Raw genomic sequence first — 19,683 nt, 5'->3', positions numbered from 1 at the left:
TGCGTTTCTGAAAAGGGTCATTGGGAGCATCAGTAACACCTTTCTCATTTAATATATCTCATGAGCAAATGCTATAGCTTTTTCCCTCATCACCTGGAGAGTATGTTCCCATTGGTGAGCCCAGAGCCAAAGCCTGATCCTGTCCGTAGTACAGGTGCAAGTAAACAATCTTTTGCAAGTCTGTTTCTCAATTATGTATAAATGACTTGTTACCAGAAAGACTTTGCAGCAGCCTACTTTGGAAATAGAATGGGCGATGGAGGTGAAGTGGATCGCTAACAGCAAAGTAGCACCCCTGCTGCAGATTTGCGGTGCTTGAACCCAGAGGATCAGATCAAAGCAGTGTTTCCTGCAGCTGCCGTGTCTGAGAATAACCAGTGTCCAGCAGAGAGCAGGAGCACAGTATCTGCAGTGCTGTGATAGCGAGTCAAAAGCCTGTCATTATAAACACCCTGCTTATAATGGAGACAATGGAAATGCCGGGTTTATAAATAACCTATTAGATCACTGACCAGTTTGGACAGTGGAGACAGTTCTTTTTGTAGTGTAAGCAAAATTGATAACTAGAAAGATCAGACTGGAGAAATGTGGCCGTGCACTGGTGTCACACAGTAAAACTGTTCTGTGGCCAGGGGTGAGTGCAAGCTGTCAAGGAAACCCAGGAGTTGAAAAATGTTAGCACTGGGAGCTTACAGTAGTTGACAAAATGTATATAAGCTTGACAGAGACACCAGCTCTTGCAGCACCATAATAGTTTTCTTTTAAAGAGCAAGTTTAGTTTAAAAATGTGGAAACCTCTCAATGTACCCGATACGCAATGTGTGAAATGGTGCCCATATGAAATAAGGCTCTGTTTAACTGGGAGAAGCAGGAAATTTGCTAGCTAATATCAGACACTATTGTAATACTTCATGACAGCTTATACAGAGCAGATGAAGAGTTCTCAGCCTGAGAAACTTGTTGATGTTTTCATGTTACAGTGAGAGGAATAATTTTATCTAAGTCTTCGTTATCGTTTTAGATACTTTAAATTCAGCAGTGGCTGTGTTGTAGTCTGGGTTGATCAAAAGTGCCCTGGCAGCCTTGTGCACTGCAGGAGTTCAGCCAACTGCTTTTACATAGCCAGGTTTCTCTCAAGGTGAGTTGTGGTACGTCTTCTCGAAAGCACCGGCACTCGGCACTGGCCTAGCTCCAGCCCTGGTCTTTTACTCACTGTTGCTCAAGAGAAATGTACTTGCTGTTTTCCACCTCCATTTTATTCTTCTCTAATAGCAAATTCATGACTTTAAACTGATTTCCAGTTGGTTTGCTGACTTTCAAATACCTGTTTATCTTTATTTAGGTGTTATAAATTCCACCAGATTATCTTTGCTTGGCTGATGAGGTATGAGCAAACTATTTAGGTTGTTGCATATACCTACTATTGGCATTAAGGCAGCGAACTAAGTAGATTACTTTTACAGTTTTATAATGGCATGTTTGCTTCATAAATACATATTATGTTGCTGTAATGATGTTCTACCCTTAAGCGCTTTCATTTTCCAAGACTGCAACCTAGTATGATTTGGTTTTTTATCATCCTAGTCCAGCTTCCCATGCTCCTCTTTTTTGTAAAACACAGAGAAAAAAATTAAATCAGGGAATTTTGTACTCTCACAAGGTTCTGATGACTTTTAAAAGCAGTGAGATTTATTTACATGCTTTCTGGATACCTGAAGTATTGTTTGATAGAAAAACATTTGATTGGTGTATTTAAGGGAATGTATAAAATTTCTACTCAGTGAGTGTTTTAACAGGTTTGTAGAAGATCTAGGAGACCTTTCTGTGTATTCACACCTTTTAGTTCCAAGCATTTGGCAATTCCTAGAGCTTCTGTGTTTTACTTTTTAAAAAAAATGACAGTTGACTCATTCCCAAAATAAAATCATCTGTAGCTGCTAATTTTCTTGAATATTCCATTTTGATTCTAGAAAATTATTGTATATTTCACTGAGTCTGGATCCTAGATCTCTTTCTTCTAACTCAGTGAAAAGAGTCCCAGGGCTGATTTCTTTTGTTTCAGAGGAAAGGAATTTAGATTGGGTACATTTTGCAGACCTTTACTAGAATTGTAACGGTTGAAGCCTTTAGCTGGTGACACACCCTTCCTTGTTGAAGCCCATTTCCAGAAGCTGGAGTGACTAATGAAGATGATTTTGCCCTTCAGTGGCACTAATGCTCCATCGCCACTTAGCAGATCCGTCAGTGAGTGTGTCATGTTAAACAAACATGGGTAGCAGAGGCTTTGACTCCAGAGGGCTTGTCTACAAGCTGAGACCCATGGGATTTCTCCATTGTCTGCCCTGTGTTCTTCCCACTGATGGTGCCAGGAGTAGATTCTTTCTCCTATTCTTAGCCACGTATTTTCACGACACAGGCACATGATATCTTTCAGCAGTTACAAGTGGAGGCTACAAATCTGCTGTAAATCAATGCATCTTGCACAAATATAAATACAGTTTGAAATACATTTTAAAAAAGAAAAAGCCCATTCCTGTACAGCTGCTGCTCTGCTGTGTATGGCTGAAAGTGCTGGAGTAAGCTGGGAACACAAGTACCACTTGACATTATGGGGACTCGTACCATTAGTTTCTATGTATTCATTACCCTTATGTGTAATTAAAATCTAATAGGTAGCATCTTCAAAGCATATTATTAATTACTGACATAAAGAAATGTCATAAACAGGCAAGAAAGGACCAAAATAACAAAAGTAGTCTTATTTATATCACTGCTACTTCTTCCTAAAAATTTTCAGTAGGTCAGTCCAGCATCTCAATTTCAGAGCTGGCAGAGTCAGATAACTGTCTCTTTTAAGAAACATTATCAGAGAAGGAGTTTCCTGGACAGCATTTCTGTAAGTAGATTCATGCAGAAGTGCAGAAGACTGTTGCCCGAGAGCATTATGGCCGCTTAGGAATAATCCATATTGTCAGGAATGCCTTGAAGAGTTCCCAGGAGGGATTAGAAATCTCGTATTTGTAGAACATGAATGTGTCAGCTATAAAAACAGACAAGAATTTTCTACTTTGCTTCTTCCCCCATTTGGACTGCCTACGTGCTAACATAATTGCAGTTAGAAGGAAAATGAAGAACAGTGCCATAGCATTTACAGCTGAAGTGGGTAAAGAGCTAGGCTGCAGTATGGCCATATGGCAAGCTAGTAGCTTACTTCTAATCCCAGGAAATAAGGTAGGTGCTTTGCTGTTGTGATTATGGCGTGGTAAAATGGACCCTGTGTGTAGGTTTGTAGTTACTGAAATGACTAAGATGCCATACCCCTGCTTTTCCTTAAGACTCTTAGAAAAGGAAAAAGCCTTTAATTCTTTTTTTTGTTCAGTCTGCTTTAAGAAAATGGATTTAGAGCAATGGCTTGAGATGACTGCTCAACATATTTGATTGTGCTCCACACTCCTGGGGACCAAATAACCTGGCTGAGAAATGTTGGGTGTATACCAAACTAGGATACAGTTCTCTGCTTTTAGTCTTTTTCTTTTTTTCTTTTATTCCCACCCCCTTGCCCCTCTCAGGTTTGTTTTGGGAGATACTGGCAATGCCCATTGATGAGTTTGCGTAAAAATAGGACCTTGTAGCACCTGATAGCATTAAACGTAAGGTGATAGGCTGGGAGGAGGTCCTGTCCCTGTTCAGTTAGTGAGACTGCTCAAGCTGCAGGTTTTTGCATGGACTCCGGGTGTACATTGCAGTGAAGCCAAGTGCTGGTACTGAGAGGCAGCGGCACTGCGCATCTCTGAAAGCAGTGGTGCCTGCTACGTGCCTGCATCCCCAAAGAGAGGTACAGTCACACTCAGCAGTTACTTTTCCCAGCACTGGAGAGAGAGTGTGGTCGGCAGCTGTAGCTGCTGCCTTTTTGGAGTTGACCCTGTGTTAGCAGGAGCTCACCAGCACTTTCCGTAGGGCCCTCCTGCCTGACATGCGTACCTTCAGGCCCTTTGCAAACCAGGGCCTCTCTAAAGAGTGCAGGGTCTGAGTTTCAGTTTCTCTGCTGTGGGCCGTTTAGCTGAAGTCTACCACAGCTCAGCATGACTGGCCCACGAAAGCTGCCAGAAAGCCAAATGCCACCTCCCAGGGCGCTTGGCCAGCAGGCTGCCTGGAGCAGCCGGTGCTTCTGACTGCCTGGATCCCTCCCTTCAGACAGCCCTGTGTGAGAGCCGCTAGATCTGCTGAGAGCTGTGGTAGTAACTTTGCACCTGATGCATGGAGAAATTCTCCAGTCAAATCATGCCTGTGATCTTTTCTTCAGGGTTTTGATAGCACTTTCTCAAAGCTGTGTGGGTAGTTCAGCAAACTCCAGCAAGACTTCTTTTTGACTGACTTGGTGCCTTGCAGAGAAGAATCTCAGCTCTGTGGGTCCTGTTCTGTCCATAATAAGGCTGGGAGCCTAGGCCAGGCAGACGGGTTGTTCTCTCTGCTTTGCCTGCCCCTTGGTGTGTTTCTGAGAATGTGGTGTTACAGAAGCTTCACCACTCCTGGTATTTTTCAATAGTAACAGTTACTTGCTGGCCAAATAACTCAGTTACTGATCTGGAGACCAGCTAACCTGCATCATTTGGGAGGCAGATCTGAGTAGGAGGAGCTGCACCAGCTCATTTAAAGACTTTTCTGACCTTGTTACAGTGTGAAGACAAAGCAGATTCATTAAAAACAAACACATAAAAAACTGGAGCTGGGATTCTCAGCTCTGTGAAATCTCTTAGTTGTGCTTGGCAGGTGACTGCTGATAACTCCTAGTGCAGTGGAAATGGGTTTCCTGTTCTTTTGTAGCTATTTGAAGTCTTGTGAATGGTTTGTTATTTTGCATATTGTATGTTGCTTGGTGTATAAGAAATATGGTGTAATTTGATTTGTATGTACATATGCCTCTTCAAAGTAACTTCAGCTGCAAATGTTTACTTCATTAGGTTAAATTACTATGAACTGAGAAGTGTAGATATTGCCTAGCTTTCAATAATATTGCCTAGCATTTTTTTAATGTACAATGATTATTTTATTCCATGTAAGTGAAATATATAGCAGGTTATTTAATGCACTTATGTAGCAGGATCCTTATGTAACATCACCATAATGCTGGGTTTAAAAAACATCCATCCATTTTTGTATAAAAGTACTGAATCTCACTGTTTGGTTCATTATTTTTTGGTTTTTTTTTTTCCCCCTGCCTCTTGCTGCTCTAGGATTTTGGCATCATGTTTACACATCACATTGTAACAGTCACCCTGATAACCTTCTCATATGTAACCAATTTGACACGAGTGGGAACCTTGACCTTATGTCTCCATGATGCGGCTGATGTTGTCCTAGAGGTGAGATAACACGTATATCATCAGTGTCTGTATATGGTATTCACTATTCTGAGAGCTAGCATGTCAATAGATAAAATCTATTTGCTGTTCAAAACAATATTTCTTAAGCAAAGACGCCAGTTTCAAGATGGTAATGGTGATTACCATAGTCTATTTCCTTGCTGAAATATATTGTACTTGTAACAGTGCATGTTTGTGACTTTAGGCTGTTTTATCCCTCGATAAGTTGCTTGTACAGAGCAGAGACTGTTAATGCATTGGGAGGGTTACACACAGGTTTTAAATATAACATGTTAAAGTCAAAAGCTCAAAGTTGCAAAATCTGGAAGGTGAGGACTCTGTTGGATAGAAGCTCCTGGTTCTTGACCCCTGTGAAGTGATGTGAGGGGCAAGAACCCTGCCTCCGAAAAAGTCAAGGTGTCATAGTTTGATTCTGCTGTGCTTTGCTGAGCAGAGGCTACTGGACAATGTAGTAACTGTTCTGTGTGCCGGCACTGAGTTCACCTCTGGTCCCCAGGTTTTTCCAGGTGCCTGTGCCTCTGCATCCAGATGCCAGTGTTAAACAGTTGGCTTTGGAGAAGAAGTGATGATTGAAATTCTTTTTAAGTCAAGGTGGTCTGTAACTTCCATAGCGGCAATTTAGAGGTGTTGTCATCCTGTATCTGCATCAGTTTTTAGACAGCGCTGTGTGATGCTGGGATTGGACTGTCTGTGAACTCTCCATCAGGATGAAACCAAAGTTAATAACTATTTTGTCTGAAACATTTTTTACTAAAGTAGTTGTAGGGATCCTGTTATGCAAGAATATAGTCACACTGTGTGAGTCACCTATTGCAGAATCAAAATTCTGCCATTCTGATTTGATAGTGCTGTAAATCTGTTTTTATTTTTTAATCTTTTTGTAATCTAGAAGGCACATGACTGCCTAAAATAGAAAGCAACACAGAATCTGGATTTCTCCTGTTAGAAGTAATTGCATCATTACAAGTTCATTTTTCTATTTTAGCAATGTGTGTAGATCCGTTCTGCTACCTGTGGGTTCACCCAAACTTTCTTCATTCCTCTTTTCTCACCACCATAGAGATGTACTTGACAGCGTACAAGCTTGTGGGTTGGAAACACTGTAACCTAACCTGCTGAAGCACTGAAAATCCCACCTATTTGGGAAACTTGAGACTTCTCACCTTCAACTAATGAACACTCTGACAATTTTGATGCCAGTGTGTGGATATGAGTAGTTGCCAATTTGGTATGCTTTTGGTGTATGAGCCTCACGTAGCTCACAGTTCAACCTGAATCCTTTCTGTCAGGTTCCAGGTATCTCCTAACACACATTTCTAAAAGAGCAGAGAATGGACATGTCAGACCAAGGCAGAGAGCTGCACCGTAAAATAAATGTATTTAAGTAGACTAGCAAGAGTATCTGGAAGAGCTGTGTTACTCAGTTGTAGTCATGGTTTTTAAGCTTTGAAAATTGTATTGTCTTAGGTGGCCCAGTTCCATCCAACAACATACTCTTTCGTTTTTTGTAGTCCTTCTTATCAATATCATTTGTAGATTTGTTATTTGAGAACTGATGACCCAACAGCTGTACTGTTTTTGAGAAATGTCATGATACTACTACAAGTTGCTATAGCAATGTCAGCTCCACACATTATGAAACCAGCTTTTTTAGACTGCCACCATGGAAATACATCCAAAATTGCTATCTGAACTTTCAGTCATCTGAAAATCAAGGTGTTAGTAACTCTTCTGCTTTGCATGTTGGCACCAAGGTGTTCTCTTTTCCTTAAAACAGACTGTGAGTACGAACTGCTAGGAAACTCATTTGTGTCCACTATAGAATATAGGGCCAGTTCAGAAGGGTTATGTTTTCTTTGCAGCACTGGTGGCTTTCCTCATATTTTGTGAGCTTCTTGTTTTCTGTTAGTGAGGATATTCTTTATATTCAGATTTTGAATGGAAACATTGCAGAAGTTATGTAACATCCAAAAGTGCAGATTGGTTTTGGCACCCAGATTGTCTGACATGATCATTGAGCACTTTCAGGTTCAGTGTGTTCATACCAAAAAAATCAGGCAGAATGCAAGAGTGCCTCTCACCATTTTAGGCAATTCTCTGGTTTGAATTCTGCATTCAGAATAGTATTCTATATGCATAGTTGTGGTAATTTTGCTCCCTTTTAGCCCTCTGGAAAGTCTGCACAAGTAAGCATCCTTTCAATATGGGAGCCAGATACAGGACCCCTCAGAGGGGGCTTTGAAAGGGTTCCCAGTGACTTCAGTGGACACTAAATCAGGCTCTTCATGTACTTTGTTGTGCAGTGACTTGGGATGCATTTGACAGAAAGCATAAAGACTGTCCCTGCCTTGAAGCAGATGTTTTAAAATAAGTAACTGCTTACACACATGAAAACTGTGGAAGCAGCACAGACATCTTAAGCTTGCTTGTACATGCTGCATCTTAGAGGTAGAAACTGTTCCGTATAAGCCAGAAAGGAAGAAGAGATGCTGTATAGAAGACAGGATATGGGCACAGTAGAGTATTTGAGACAAAGCGTATATATAGCAACACTAGAGAGTCAGAGAGCATGGGGCAGGTAGAACATGGATGGATGGGTGGATGGATGGATGGATGGATGAATGCTGAAAATGCAAGTGGAGCATACTGGAAAAGTGAGAGACAGGTAGGTAGGTAAAGAGGTTGGGGACAAGGACAGCATAAACACTATGGAGTTTAATAAAAGGTTTGGAAGAGTATTGTGAATCTGAAATTGTAGGATTTCAGTAAGGAAATTGAATGGGGAAGGAAGAAATGACAGATGTACTCTGGTTTTATGCAGTCTGTGTTTTTTTCTGAGAAGACATTTTCCACCTGCATGGTGGAGAGGAGTTACGAGGTCACTGTGAGGTGGCTCAATGAAAATCTTAGCGATTTCATAAAAATTTGATTTCTTTTTCTTTACAGCTTATACACAACACAAGAGAACTCAGTTGTCCTCACAGAAGTAAACAGACATTTCTTTCTTTTACAGGCTGCCAAAATGGCAAACTATTGCAAGTGTCAAAAACTGAGTGACCTTCTGTTCCTTACATTTGCCATTGTCTTCATTGTCAGTAGGCTTGGCATATATCCCTTATGGTGAGTAAGCACATTGTTTTCCTCAAATGCTAAGCATCAAACAAGCTTGGAAATAACTATGATGTCGTAAGTGAACACAATTCATTGACATTACTCTGTTTCCCAAAGCACCAACGAGAGTTTCAGACATAACCAGGTGCTGAAATAGCGTATTTGCTACAGTGCCATTGTGTTTACTGTGTGCTAGGCAAGAAATATACGGGGCTTCTGCTGGTTTTAAGTGGTAGAAGTGGGCTGGAGACCACATAGCTTCAGGTTAGCCCTTGGTTGCCTGTGTTGGCAAGGAGAAATAAAATAATAGTCACCGAAGACACTGACCAGAGGCTAAGCTTGAAGCTAAAATCTTCTCATTAGCTTTCAGTGCACACTTCATGAACATGTTCAGCTTAAAGAAAAACACAGTGAGATAAGGAAAGTGTGGCCCAGTGATATCAGTATAAGGATGTTATTGCCATGCAGATCACAATACTGCAGGCTACTCCTTTTCCACCTCTCCTTTGAATTGGGGGTCGTGGGGAAGCTGTGTAATACATACATCTATAAGGTAGTTACACAGGTGTTACTGTAATCTCACCTCTTCCCAGACAAAGGCAGCTGCTTGCATGTGCACATTCTCTTCTAGGTATATAGACATGCACCCCCACAAACAGGACATAGATGTTTGATTCTTTAGCTAGGGTCTTCAGCATCCAGAAGGCAGCTGGCTAGTTAGGAAATACACTGATATACTTCAGCATAGTAACCCAGTCGAGTGTCTCTGTAACCCGTGCCCTATAATAGGGAGGGCTGGGAGAAGTCATTGACCTTACTCTTTTGTGTCTGGGATCCCCCCTTTCTCTTGTATGAACAGAAATAACCCAAATCTCTATATCCCTATGAGAGCAAGAGGTGTCTGTCATTGCATCAGAAGATACCAGTGACAGTTTTGGTTTTGGGAACCATCAAAAATGCCAGAAATGTTGCCCTTTGCAAAGTTTTATTTAGAGACATTACCACCAAGCTCCTTCTGTAAGCGTGCAGAGGATTTACAGATGCCAGTATCAACCTCTCTGCCACACTTTCCTTTCAAATCCTCTATAATGATATCTTTTTGGGGTTTCGTTAATGCAAACAGGATAAGACCAAGGTGCCCTTAGGGAGCTGTGTCATCAGCTCTGCTTAATGGTACAATGTAGAAGTCTCATTTAGCATTTAATGACTCCAAAGATAATGTGATAATGCTTGGTCCCTACTGCGCTGTGAGTTAGTGAAGGACCATGACAAAAGGAGAAAATGGATAGATGGACAAACTGCATGTTTAAAAATACTTGTTATTTTTTCCAGGGAGCAATTACTTGTTTCTTAAACAGCTTTGCTTCCCTTTTCTCAGTCCTTCCTTGAAACTAACTTGGCTATTCACTCAATTGCTGTAAATGAAGTAAGCTAGTTTTTCTACTTGCGTGATCTCAGATGGGAAAAATGGTGGCACTCTTGCTTGTAGGATTTCATCCGCCTGTTGCATGCTGATTTATATTGAGAAATGGAGGGAGGACCTAATTCCACCAGTGCAATTCTGTCACTGGAGACTGCAGTACATGACTCTGCTTCAGGGAAGGTAGCTTTCCACACTGCCTCCCAGAAGTTCCTGAGGGAGGAGCTGATAACATGGGCTAGATGAGCAAACAGTGAGGTGGACTGAAAACTGGCTGAGCAGCCAGACCCAGAGGGTGGTGATCAGTGGTATGAATTCTAGTTGGGGGCCGGTAACTAGTGGTGTACCCCAGAGCTCAATATTGAGTCAAGTCCCGTTCAACATTTTCATTCATCATCTGGATGATGGGGCAGAGTGGACCCTCAGCAAGTTTGCTCATGTTCCAACCTGGGAGGAGCAGCTGATACACTAGAGGGTTGTGCTGCTATCCAGAGGGAAGGAACCTCAACAGGCTGGAGAAATGGGCCGACAGGAACCTCATGATGTTCAGCAAAGGGAATTGCAAAGTCCTGCACCACTATATGCTGGGGGCTGCCCAGCTGGAAAGCAGCTTTGCACAAAAGGAATTGGGGGTCCTGGTGACACCAAGTAGAACGAGAACCAGCAATGTGCCCTTGTGGTAAAGGCTAATGGTATCATGGGGCTGCAATAGATTGAGGAAGGTGATGTTCCCTTCTACACAGCACTGGTGAGGCCACATGTGGAGTACTGTGTCCAGTTCTGGGCTTCCCAGTACCAGAGAGATACAAAGCTACTGGAGACAGTCCAGTGAAAGGTCACTAAGACCAATTAAGGGACTGGAGATCTCCCGCATGAGGAAAGGCTGAGACAGGTGGGACTGTTTAACACAGAAAATAGAAAGCTCAGGATATAAATAAATATAAATAATAAATATATGAAGGGAGACTGTAAAGAAGACTGGGCCAGGCTCTTTTCAGTGGTGCCTAGGGCCACAATCAGAGGCAGTGAGCATGAACTGAAACACAGGAGGCTCCATTTGAACATCAGGAAACACTTTTTCACTGTGAGGGTGACCAAACACTGGCACAGGTGCCCAGAGAGATTGTGGAGTCTCCATCCTTGGAGATACTCAAAAGTCATCTGGACATGGTCCTGGGCAACCAGGTGACTCAGGTTGAGCAGGAGGTTGGACCAGATGACCTCCAGAGGTCCTTTCTAACCCCAGCCATTCTGTGATTCTGTGAGCTGCCTTATGTGTTTAGCTGTGACTCCAGCATTTAAACCTCCCTCTGTATTGTTTGAAATGGCGAAAAAGGAACTGCTGATTTGACATTTTTTTGTTATTCAAACTCAGACTTTACCAGATCACTGCTATGTGCTTGCCTTGCTGAATAGTCAACAAAAAGCAGATCAATTTTGTCCAGAGTGCACGATTTTGAAGGAAGTCATTAGTCTTCACACATTTAACTAGAAGCAGCTGCCCAATATGCTTTTTCTCTTGAGACATCTGAAAATCAGCAAGGTCAAGCTTTTCCCATCCTTTACATCCTTACTATGGTAGTCAAGTTTTGGAAAGTCCACACTTTCAACCCGAAGTGTTTAAAATATCACTGTGTTTATAACTGGAACTTAAGCTCAGAAACTGGAGGTTCATGCTGTCTGGAGTGATTTCTGTGAAGTGTTGCAGCCAAGTGTCACACTGTACAGGAAGCCCTTGCTAGCTTGACATGGCTAGTGGGATTCAGGTATCATCAGAGCTGAAGTCTGTGAAATACACACCTCATGCTGTCTGACTGGTGGAGTCCCAGAAGAGATTACCAGCACAGTGATAAATTACCTAGCAAGTGTCAAAACTTGAGCCCTGCTTCACAGCTGTGGCATTTTGTGCTGGTGTTCTGGATGTGCCCATCCGTTTCCGTGTGTGTTAGGTGACAGCAGCACTTCCATGCCACTTTACGTTGAAACTTGTCTGAACCCTGCTTTATAGAGTAGCACTGGCCCAGTGTGCTGAAAGCAGGGTAAAAATCAAAGCAAGTGGATCTGGGAAGAGAGAAAGGCAAGAGAGCTGCACAGCAGCTTCTGTTGTTGATGTCAACTCCCTTGGTACTGAATATTGGGCTAATGAGGGCAGCAGACTACAGCTGTGGTGAGGTTTGATGCTGAGATGGAAAAGATCAGCATAGACGTGTGAAGGCAGAGGGACTGTATATTATGGGAATGAGCAGCTGTCAGTGTGCCGTGTGCTCCTGTGTCGCAGATGGAGTGGTTACACTGGCAATCCCTCTGCCTGTCCTCTCCCTTAATCAATGAAAGAACACATTTATTTGTTTGAATATGCAAATAGTTCAGTGTGGTTTGTATGATATTTCATTTTTAAGACCATCTTATTTCCAGACCAAAGCCTTGATGTATGTACTCCTAATGGTTACCCTTTACATACACCTATAATCACAGAGCCCAGAGGCAATTTCATAGTTCTCAGCTGTACTATGGGCATTGCATGTGGGAGTCAGGGTTAGCAGATATGAAGCATGGGACACATGAGCTTGTCTCTCCCAAATCCTTTTTCTGTATGAAACAACAATTCTAAATCTTCACCCCCATTAGCTTGCATGTCAGCAAAGATGAGTCATTGGAGTGGCAGCAGGCCAGGAAGCATAGTTTTGCTCTCCTTTGCTGAATATTCAAAATAGCAAAATTTGGTCCCTGATTAATATTACATAAATATGCAAATTTTTCTAGCATAAAAACTGAGAGGTATAAAATTGGTGCATGTGTAATGTAAAAGGAAGACTGTAATTTATAAGAAAACTTCCCCCACACAGGAGGGCGAATACCCAAGACGGGCTTCCAGAGACATCGCTTAAGAAGCACTGGCATGCTGTTGTGCTCCGGCTTTGCACAAGAGCCATTTAATTTTGCATAAAGGTGCTAATAAAGAATTTAGAATGTATCAAATGCTGTTGTTTGAAGGTTGTTTAGCAGCGGGGCTAAGACAAAAGAAACTGGCAATTAGGTATATATTTAGCAGTCTTTCTGCAGGCATCTGGAGTTCATTTCAGTAATAATTCAAAAACCCCAGGACACTTTCTGCCTCCTGCTGCTAAGTGAATGTAGGAGTAAAGCTGCTATTTTCACTGACAAGACATTTTGTTTGTGAAATTCTCTCACTTGCGCATAATCACTGCTCTAGCAAATTACAACATAAAGCACAACTCTCCATGAGTCAGGGGGAAGATGATGCCTTCTCAGGTGATACAGGATTGTAGGGAGAATGGAAGCAATCTCAGACTAAAGAATTTATATAAATTATGTGAGCCCTTGGCTAGTCTTAACAGGCTGGGTAAAGCAGTTATCTCACATCTATCTTTATTTCAATAACCCTTGAAATTCCTTTTCCCCAGGCCTCAAGTGTTTGTTTTTGCTGTAGTTACATGAACATAGTCTTCTCTCTATTGATAAAGGAATGGTTTGCTTTTTGCTGTTGTTTTGTTTTTCTTTCACTATCCAGGAGGGGAAACTCCTTGGGGTTGTAATAGTATTAATCATTTTTTGAGGTGTGCAGAGGGCAAACAAGCATCTTCCATTCCAGGAGACATGAGTGAAGAAGGTGATGCACTGCATTTTCCAGTCTTTCTTTGCTCGTTGCTTGCTGCAGAGTTCATGTTGTGAGGACTGTGAAACTCCCCAAGTCTGGGCCATACAGGAGACCCAAGGCTACTCACTTTGCTTATTCTTCTGAAATACATGCTTTTCTGACCGGGCAGTTTGAATAAATCTCCTAATGCTGTGAAGAGTTTGGCATCTGAAACTGGTTTCACAGAGTGACAATGAACCAGGGTATTTCCAGGAATTTCAGTGGAAGAAAGGTGGTTGGCTTGGAGGGAGATACAAGGTTACTAACCCTGTTCATTGTTTTATAAGATAGCTCAAGGAAACTGCAGGTACAGATGTAACTTTAGGATTTGAAAGAAGGGGAGAAGGCTCCCAGGACAGCTAGGCTGATGTTTACCAGGTGAAGGCACCAAGCTGGGTAAGCTCAGGTTCTTTCAGGTTGTTCTGACTAGTACTAGTATGCAGTTAGTTTTCACTACTTTTGCTTATTTTTATAATCAGTTATATTGTACGAGAGGTAGAACAAAGTGGGTTTCAGGGAAGTGGTGCTGACAAGTACTGCTGTCAAAAGGCAAGAAAGCAGGGAAACGGCGTTGGCATTCATGCGACCTGTGAGGTCTCAGCACATGCATATTACATTTATGCACTGACAAATGTAAAACAATGGCTTAACTGTACAAATGTAAATGAAAGCCTGATTTAAGCTGATTATAAAGAACATAGGTCATGTTCTGCATGTGCCATCCCCTAAATTCTCATCCAGGCAAATTTGGTATAATCCAGGTAGTCTGTATGCCTTCCTGTCCTTGATCTCTTCAGACACTGTCAGTGCCTGGACTACTGTACCACACTACTGTCTGAGGACAGACAGTCAACCACTTTGGTTAGTTGGTATGGTCTTGTTTAATGTTGGTAGGTATGTTTTAACTGGATCTTCTGTTTGTGAGTCTGTTTGGAAAGGTTCTGTCAAAAAAAAAAAAAGATATCTCACTGTTACAACTCAAAGCTGTTTCAGGTGCCTGTCTCCTCATCAGCTGCAATGTATGGTTGCTAAATGGGATTTTTATGCCAACAAATCTTATATAAGCATGGGTCTGCCAATCCTCAGAACAACAACTTTGTTCCTTGTTATTCGTTCATTTTTAAAGCTCATGAGAGTACGTAGAGTGGCTCATGGCTGATTTCTAATTGCCTTTTCATGACAATGAGTATCTGCATGAACCAGACAAGCATGGCATGATCCTCGCTGAGTTAAAATTGACTTCTGTTCACCATGGTGTGCTGTAATGAACCCAGTTACTTATTAGCAGTCTTTCTCTCATCTCTGCATGACTGGCTGAATAGCTCTTCCCGAGTTTCATCACTGGTTGAACAATAGCGTGGGATATAGCCATGCTGTTAATACACACCCTAGGTCTCCAAACAGTGATCCAGTATTGCCAGTTTGCACTGTTGTCTCTCTTTTATCCTGGAATCACCTTCTCTCTGAGAAAATTTGCAGCTTGAGTTACAAATAGGGCAGCGCAGAGCCCCTGTGAGTAGCAGCTGCTGCAAAGCTTTGCTGAACGTCTCTTTTTCCTGGCTTTGTTCTTTTTCTAGCTGATATTGACTGGTTTTGCACAGGTCTTAACATGCAGGGAAGTTGAGTCGTCTTTCATGCTGGTTTTGTTTCCTGGCACATTTTCTCCTGTTTGGCCCTTGGAGCATGTGTATTGTGGGAAGGCAGCATGTGGACCCCAGCAGAGTCACCCTGTTTTGTTCCTCTGAACATATTGGTAAAACAGAAAGCTCAAACCTACCCTTAGAAAGCATCCTACTATGTCAAAGCAATACGTAGGCAGTAGTTAAAGCAAGAATCCTGGTCAGTTACTTGGCACTGTAAGAATTTAGGTAGCCAGATAAATCCCAACTGCCCAGACCTTGTCTGGACTCTGAATGAACGCAGTGTTTTGTGATAGTTTTACTCTCGCTGGATCCTGAAGTCAGTTGAAAACATTTCTAGCCTGGCTAGTATTATGTATGGAGCTGGACAAACATCTCTGGTTGTTCTGTTGAATAAATAACTTTTTTATTAAGAAAATAAATCTCTTCTGACACTGTTTCAAGCTCATTTTGCTCATAATATTGTCTAAACCAGAGCACAATCTAACTTGTTTGTGGGTAGCAGGTATTGAAGGAATAAATTATGACTTTGATCCAAGATATTTGATTCCTGATGTTATTCATGCTGTCAGTGAGTGGATGCTGTAGAACTAACAAAAATTATCTAATGTGCTTATATTTCAGGCTTTTTGTAGTTTCAGCAAGCAACTTATAACCCATCAGTTTATCAAGAGCATTTAATAAAGTTTTTGGCAAGCTGCAGTATATTTGAAGAACTCATAGACTTCAATTTATGGATTAAAAAGAAGGTTTAATTTAATTCCATAAATTTACTCACAACTCTTGTCTTAGCTTTTTAGCAGAGCATATACAATGTTGTCATCCCATCTGCTTTTGACAAAATGTTACCTGATGATGCCCTTTCTAATGCCTGGTTATTTTATTTCCTCAAATTGTTTACAACTTTTGTGAACTCAGGCCTCTGAGTGCTACATGAAGCAAAGCTGAAGTGTTTGGAGTGCCAGGTTAATACCGACCCAGCTATTTACAGGGAAGCTATAAGAAATGGAAAGGTTACAGGTGTCATTCACCATTGCAAATGTGCAGTGTAAATAACAAAAAGTGGCATTTGCTCAGTGTTTCCATTTTTAAGATTTTCATGTGATCACAACAGGAAAAAATTATATGAAAAAGGATTTCGTCAGACTTCCAAAGCTGATTCTTATCCTCATTTTTAGTTTCCATAGACTGTACCCTGTGGCTGTAATAACGCTTTCTGTTGTCACGGATAGGCTGTTCAGTCAGTGTTCTTACTTTCCTCCTTTTATTACGAAATATGTTCTTTCTAAAACCTGTGCTCTGATTGAAAACGGAACAGAAACCATTGCTGTGGCACTTTTTTTTCTCAGAATTATTCTGATGAGTGTAAATGTCTCGGGGGAAGGGAAGCAGCATTGGTGTTTTTCTTGTGGCCAGACATGTTAGCCACTTTTACATCAGCTCAGCAAGGCATGGTGACTGGAGAGTGTGAATGACCTGATGAGGTTGAACTGAGGGTTGCTTCTGCCATGGTAGTCAGTTTCCCATATAAGCTGCTTTGTAGTCAGCTGAAGTTCCCCAAATCTCTGAAGTGTCATCACTTTCAGGAAGGAGAGGGTGGGGAAAAAGAGACTGACCATGGGAATTTGAAGTTCTCAAAGTGAAGAGTCTTCTTAGTGCTCAGCTAGGAGGAGGTCATTGTGGCTAAACACTTTGGGAGAAACCCAGCACCCATGTAAGTGAACATGTTCTGTTGGTTTCATCAATGTTGCACATTGGCATAGTTTGACCCGTAATAGCCATGAAAGTAGAGATCATTATTAAGAAAGTTGGATTAAAATGAAAGGTGTTTAAGGCTAATTTCCCAGACTTTGATGTGGAGGAAATTCTTATGATACTTGGGGGGGGGGGGCAGGGCAAAGGTACACTTGATTGGGGTTTCGGTGGGTTTTTTCCCTCCCCATCCACATCTTTTGGCATTTCTTCCACATCCAGACCATAATACGTGAGTCATTTGTTTGAAAGATGAGTCCTTGGCACACACTGTGCCACCACACTTCCTTAAACTGTGTAGTTTTTGTGGATTTTAAAATTATTCCATTACTCTAGGGACATATTCTCAGGACTAGACCAATGAATCCAAAGTGTGGTACTCCTACTATTGATGGTATGTAAGCCACCTGAAAAACATTGGGTACCTGGCAGAGAACTGACTGCAGCTGTTCTGTGATGTTTTGTGACTTTTTGAACTAGTTTTGTTTAGTTCCTGCATTTACAGAAAGTTTGGGTAATCTTTTTCTCCTAAAATGTCTGCATATAGCTAAATACAAGGCAGCGTGTCAGCGTGTGCTCCAAAAGCAAGAGGAAGAAATATTCCTTGAGCAGAGGTTCTGCATTTTAGTCAACAGAAGGGGCATGGGGAAGGCTTTTTTGTTCTCCAATACCCTGTTTTGCAAAGATTGGAAACTGGCCTCCTATAGTTTATAACAAATGCCTTTCCTGTTTGGAGAATAACATGAACTCTAGGCAAATGGGACTTGATATGTATTCTCTGTTGTTCATATAAAAATTTTATGTATGCCTGGAGATTTTCAGATTTGGAAGTGTCATTCTTAGCATAATGTAGTTTCTCTGTGCCTGTGTTATGATCACAGGCCTTTACACAAGCATTTTGCCAGAACACATTACTGTTATAACATTTTGCTGAGTATAATTACATTCTGCTAGGAAATTTGAATTCTCTCCATATCCTAATGTCTATTGAAAGACTCTCCTGAGGTTTGAGCTTGGATTGTGAAGGTGTCTCTGACCTTGTATTCTTGGTTTTTTCTATCCACAAGAGTGGAAATACTATTATTCATACCAGTGACTGCAGAATCAGTTAATGGGCAGTAACTGTTGATGAGAAGGAATTGCGTGAAGAGAAAAGCACAGCTGAACCCAGGACAGTGACAGCTTGATCAGAATAGTCTCTTTTACAGTACATCAGACGTGAATAATTTCGTGCCTGCTCCATCATTTTAGTTAAGTAATTGGAAATCCTGTTGATCTACACAGGGCTTAAAATAACAGTCTCAGTGGCAGGGCCGTGATTTCTGCAAAGAGGTATTGTTCCCAATTAGTGTTAGAGCAGGAGCCACCCATCTCTCTACAGCAGCTGAGCGTGTATTAGCACCATGTCAGGAAATCCTCCAATGTGGGGCTGGTATGGGTGAGCAGAACTCCACATGATACTGAGCTCACCGATAAAATTGATTTAATGTTTCACTGATAAAAGTGGATTTAATGTTGCTCTGAATACTGACTTAAAAGTTGATATCCCTTCTGCCGCTGCATTTTGCGGAGATCTTTCATCAACTTACTGTCTAAAAGAAGAGGGTAATGAGCATCACCAACCAAAAAATCTGAGGAATCATCTGAGATGCTGTTGAAAGATCATCTCTCTCTCTCTCTCTCTTCCCCCATCCTTCCTTCCCTGTTTCATTGATGCTTGTGTGGTTGACTGGTTCATCTGACTCTTCTCAGTTCACAGTGGGTCTCTGCTGCTCCCCTCACATTTGCTGTACACTAATTACTAGCATAAGTCCTACTCTGGGAGACTGAAAACCTAAGAGACAGCAGGATTTGAAAAGGAAAACTGGCTGGTTCTTCATTCAGCAAGAACTAAGAAGCATCTGTTCAGAGCAGAACAGTGATACAGAACACAGTCCTAACAGCAGCTGGCCGAGCCAAAACTCAGAAGAGGAAGAAGTTGGCAGTACAGCCCTTTATGTACTGGATTTGCTATAATTAAATATTTAGCTGTGCTGCAGCTTTGGGGCTCCAGGACATGCAAGTGCTATAGACGAAAGTTTCTTGGATTTAATGAGTATTTTGCATATCATTTCATACCCTTCTCAGGTAAAAAGTTGGATAACTCATCTGAAGTCTCCCGTGCAGAAACATCTGTGTTACAGGTCACCTGTTGTGTAAATTTAGCTTAGTATTGTCATTATAAGTCATTATAAGTAACTAAGCCTGGGAAATGAAGTCCTATTAGATTTCAATCAAGATCTAAATCCCAGAGATAAATCTTGACTAGTGATGAAATGTAGCTGCTTTATCATCCTATGGCTGATCAATATGTGTACATATGTGTGCATTCACACTCCACTGTCTCTTCATTTATGTGTGAATCTCCGTGATATTTTTTTAAAATCTGTCAGTTTTATGGGGTCTTTTAAGCAAGTAGTCCATAGTCTTTTACAAACAAGCTAATTAATTAATTCTCCCAGCATCTTTTGTGTGTGTCCTGGTTTTCGGCTGGGATAGAGTTAATTTTCACAAGAAGCTGGAAGGGGACACAGCCAGGACAGCTAAGGCAAATTAGCCAAAGGGACTATATGATGTCATGCTCAGCATATAAGGGGGTAGCTGGCCAGGGAGGAGGGATCGATGCTTGGGGACAGGCTGGGCATTGGGTTCTGGGCAGTGAGCAAATTATGTTGTGTA

The 19,683-nt window shown here is 41.6% G+C and overlaps 1 protein-coding gene across 3 annotated transcripts in view; it reads left to right on the top strand.

The window, feature by feature from the left end:
- The window catches only part of CERS6 (ceramide synthase 6), a 133,575-nt gene that overhangs the window by 102,153 nt on the left and 11,739 nt on the right, over positions 1–19,683 (top strand). For all 3 annotated transcript variants that reach the window (XM_075756744.1, XM_075756746.1, XM_075756745.1), the window contains 2 exons: positions 5,235–5,363; positions 8,398–8,504. In XM_075756744.1, coding sequence (XP_075612859.1) covers positions 5,235–5,363; positions 8,398–8,504 — 236 coding nt within the window. The remainder of the gene's footprint in view (positions 1–5,234; positions 5,364–8,397; positions 8,505–19,683) is intronic.

Source organism: Balearica regulorum, chromosome 6 (assembly GCF_011004875.1).
Source record: "Balearica regulorum gibbericeps isolate bBalReg1 chromosome 6, bBalReg1.pri, whole genome shotgun sequence".
Lineage (NCBI taxonomy): Eukaryota > Metazoa > Chordata > Aves > Gruiformes > Gruidae > Balearica > Balearica regulorum.
The sequence above is the reverse complement of the archived record's forward strand: the minus strand, read 5'-3'. Positions and strand labels throughout refer to the sequence as shown.